At 37.5% G+C, this 4,607-nt stretch overlaps 1 protein-coding gene across 1 annotated transcript in view; it reads left to right on the forward strand.

Moving 5' to 3' along the window:
- The window catches only part of CEP350 (centrosomal protein 350), a 187,644-nt gene that overhangs the window by 96,171 nt on the left and 86,866 nt on the right, over positions 1-4,607 (forward strand). Inside the window, exon 26 of the mRNA XM_007937637.1 lies at positions 2,347-2,493. Within this exon, the coding sequence (XP_007935828.1) occupies positions 2,347-2,493 (147 nt within the window). The remainder of the gene's footprint in view (positions 1-2,346; positions 2,494-4,607) is intronic.

Here is a 4,607-nt window from a genome sequence, read left to right on the forward strand (position 1 = left end):
TTTTAATTGTGATTTGGGTTAAAGTTTACAGAGCAAATTCACTTTCCATACAGCATTTCACACACACGTTGTCTCATGACATTGACCACAATTTACCCCAATGCAACAGTTCCCCTCCCACTTCCTTCCAATAGTTACCTCTTCACTGTGTCCATCCCTCTGTGCACTCCTGCCCCTGAGCTGTCTCCCTGTGCATAAACAGCCCTTCTTTCTCCCATGATTGTTCTCTCCAGGGAGTGTGTTTACCTCAGGTAAGTGTTCAACTCACATGCCTGTCTTTTGTTTGGCTGAAGCCACAGGTATGAGTTCAATTCTAGACCTGAAGGGCAGCTAGGGACCATAGTCTCAGTGGTTCCACCAGGCTCTATCAGACCAGCAAACCTGGTCCCTCCCCTTTTTTTCCCCCAGATGATTTTGAGTTTTGTTCCACATTGTTCTCCCTCTCTATCCAGGATCTTCTACATAGATCCCCCTCTGAGTGATTCACAGTGGCAGCCGGGCACCATCTAGTTCTTCTGGTCTCATGGTCGTATAGGCTGAGGACCGCATGGTGTACCAGTTGCAAGGACTAATTATTTCCATGAATCTTTGGTTTTCTTCATTCTTCTTTGCTCTGGATGAGGAGAGACCTATTGTTGCATCTAGATGGCTGCTTGCAAATTTTTATCACTGCCTCGGAAACCCAAGGAGGGGTCGCTATGAGTCAGGTCTGACTTGACGGCACATAACAACAACAACATCTTTTGTTTGGCTGGAAGCCACAGGAGTGGGTTCAGTTCCAAACCTGAAGGGCAGCTAGGAGCCATGGTCTCAGTGATTCCATCAGGTTCTATCAGATCAGCAAACCTGGTTGCCCGCTCCCCCCCCCCGGCAAATGATTTTGAATTTTGTTGCACATTGTTCTCCCACTCTATCCAGGATTTCCTACGTAGATCCCTATCCGAGTGATTGACAATAGTAGCTGGGTACCATCTAGTTTTTCTGGTCTCATAGTCGTATAGATTGAGGATCTCATGGTGTACCAGTTGCTTGGACTAATTGTTTCCGTGAATCTTTGGTTTTCTTCATTCTTCTTTGCTCTGGACGAGGAGAAACTGACCCATCATTGCATTTAGATGGCTGCTTGCAAGCTTTTACGGTCCCAGTTGCTACTCGATGAAGTAGGATGTGGAATAGTGTTATGTGTAGTATATTATGGCAATTGAGCTTGATGTCCCCTGCAACTGTGGTCCCAAGTCCTCAGGTCCAACTACTCACTCCCTCTGGGTAGCTAGCTGTGGTCAAGAAATGACTACAACCTTGTCCCTTGTCAGCTCTACTATGTACCTGGATGTTCTTACAGAACATACAAATATAAAATATACACTCTTTTGCCCACTTAATTAGCAACAGAAAACATGAAAATACCTTCTGCAGAGAATATGTGGAACATTAAATGTCTCTAGTGGCATTGTAAGGATAAACCATTTGTTGTTGTTGTTGTTCTGAAAGTGGAAAATGGATTTACTGTCACTTCTTTCACCATCTGCGTTAGGCTATCATAGTCAAGGTTCTATGACTTACCAAGTAGTAAAATATCGAAAGCATACGTTGTCTAATAATTTATGAAGGATATTCAGTTATATTTCTTACTTATCTATGGAAAGTATAGCTAAAAGTTAAACAAATGAGCCAACCAATAGCTAATTAAAAAAAAAAAAACAGACAACATCTTAACACACATTTCAGCCAATTTCCTGTTTTACAGAGAATGCGTATTTCTGCTTTACCTAGTTTTTAGGATTTGGCACCAAGGTGACAAACCATTTTTTGAAAGCAATTTTAAAAAATGGCTTAGGGGCTATAATACTGTTTATGCTCTTTGACTTATTTATCCTACTTTTTGGAATCTCTTCTGAAGAACCATCCCTCAATATGAAACAGTGATAGATAAGTATTAAAGCATTGTTTGGGATAGTAAAAAATTATAAGGGGCCTAAGTCTTTAGCAATAGAATAATGGTTACATTAATTGGTTTACTTGATGTGCAGATACTACAATATAAATTAAAGATCAAGTAGCACTATGGAAAATTGTGAAAGGTATGTTAAGTTAAAAAGAGGATTTGAAATTATCAGTCTATTCTATCAACAATTAAGGAATGTTAATATTTTAGGGTGATGGGGTTACGTGTGACTATTTTTTCCTCCTTTCAATACTTTTTTCATGTACAGTATCATTACTTTTACTTTTAAATAGTATGTATTTATTTTTAATATATATGATAATTGAATTTTCTATTTAAAATATTGTTTTGGACTTATCTCTTCCAAATCTCAATCCATCTCCTAATTCTTTAAACTTCAGGCAGAAATTAAACGCCTTCAAGAAGCCAATAAGGCAGCTCGGAAGGAAAGACAGCTGATTCTTAAACAGCAGGAGGAAATAGAAAGGATCCGACAGACCACAATAAAACTGCAGGAGAAATTGAAGTCTGCAGGGGAGAATAAATTGGTAAATTACATGGATTTATCATTAGTTTGTTTTCTGCTTTATGCTGCTTGCTAATTCTTAACCCAGCCTCATGTTCTAATAGAAGATAGCTTCAACCTAACACTATGGTACAATAACAAACTAGGGAGAAGTTCTAAGTATGTGCCTTTTTGTGTACATTATGTACTTTTTCATTTGTTGGAAGGGACACACCAAAAAAAAAAATCTAATGCCATCAAGTCAATTCTAATTCCTAGTGACCCTACTGGACAGAGAAGAACTGCCTGGCAGGGTTTCCAAGGCAGAAAATCTTTATGGAAGCTAACTGCCTCATCTTCCTACCACAGAGTGGCTTGTTGGTTCAACCTGCCAACCTTTTGGTTAGTAGCCGAATGCTTTAACTGCTGTGTCACCAGTAAGGGACAAGTGGTTCCTATATTTGCTTGATTTTTTTTTCCATTTGTAAACTAAATTGGAATAGAGAGCTTTGCTCTTGCTTATCAATCCAAATATATTCCTCAGAAGTGATAGGAGAGACTGTTTTTGCTCTTTATATAATACTTATTTAGCTATACAATTTTAGTAAAATGGTACAAGATTCAAAGGAGTTACTCAGACAAAAATAATATGTACCCATTCAAAACTACTGTCAAATATTTTTCCAAGTGTAAAGTTGGAAAATCCAGTCTATTTAGCAGTATAATTAAATAAATCCCTAATATACATTGCTTTGGTTTTTTAAAATACATTTTAAATTTTGAAGCAATCTCAAACTTACAGAAAAATTTTAAGCATGATACAAAGAACTTTGTTTACATCAGTCGTTTGGAAGTAAATTGCCAACTTGATGCCTCATCTCCCATACCTTAATATGTATTACATACAAACAAGAACACTTTGTTTTAACATAAACACAGTCTTACTGTCATCGAGTTGATTTTGACTCATAGCAACCCCCTCCTTGGGTTTTTTGGGTGGTATCACTGTGGAACTGGATTGCCCAACCTTCCTTCTGAGGAGTGGCTGGTAGGTTTGAACCACCAGCCTTCTGATTAGCAGTCAAGTGCCGTAGGCACCATGCCACCAGAACTCCCATAAACACAATAGAACCATAAGAAAGAGGAAATTGACATTATTACTACCGTTTAATCTATAGACTCTGTTTAAGTTTCAATTGTCAGGATATTCTTTACAGAAAAAGATAAATTCAAAATCATATGTTGCCTTTAGTTTCATGTTTTTTTAGTTTCCTTCAGATTAGGAAAGTCTTAGTATTGATTCTAATGATTTTGACACTTTGAAAGATTGTATGCCAATTATTTTGTAGAACTCTTCAATTTGAGTTTTTCTGATGTTTCCTCATGATTAGATTCTTGTGGTTCCTCTTTGGCAGGAATATCACAGAAGTGATGCTGTGTTCTCATTGATCACCTGAGTGAGGTGATATATATCTCACAGGAGACTCCACTGTAAAGTTACTCTTTCCTGTGGTAATTATAAGTATTTTGTGTAATGGTATTTTGAGATGATGTAACTATCCTATTCCTTTTTAAATTTACTGTTTTATTTATATCAGTATGGATTCATGGATTCCTATTTTACTATCATTATTTGTGTGGATGCTTGCTTTATACCAAATTGAGCTAGTAGGTTTCTGTGTCTTTTTAACATGGCCTCATTAGTCTTTGAGCACTTCCATACTTTCTGAAATAAGATGTTTCAGAATGATCTTGTACTTTCCTTGCCTCAGCCTTGGAATCAGCGGCCATTTCTCTAAAAAATCCTGTGTGAGAAAAGTTATTAAGAGACCAAGATCTAGTGCTAAGCATGCTCATTGCTGTTCAGGTATTGCTGCTTCTAGCAACAAATCTAGAGAATATGAATGAATAAATGAATAAGATATACATACACATTTTACGTGAGTTCATGCTAATATCTCTAATTCCAATCCAACACCACAGGGTAAATTCTAGTTTTCTGTCTTTGGGAGCTCCCTTCCTTGACAGATACCCAACTAACATTTTCCTTAATATAGTTGCCAAAGGGGAAGGGAGGCTGCATCTTCTGACCTCCTCTAACCACACAAGAGGAAGACAGAATCACCATCAATAGCCCAAGGCGTATTCTTTTTTTTT

The sequence above is a fragment of the Orycteropus afer genome, unplaced genomic scaffold (genome assembly GCF_000298275.1).
Source record: "Orycteropus afer afer isolate SDZICR_OR568_19922 unplaced genomic scaffold, OryAfe1.0 scaffold00043, whole genome shotgun sequence".
NCBI classification, from domain to species: Eukaryota; Metazoa; Chordata; class Mammalia; order Tubulidentata; family Orycteropodidae; genus Orycteropus; species Orycteropus afer.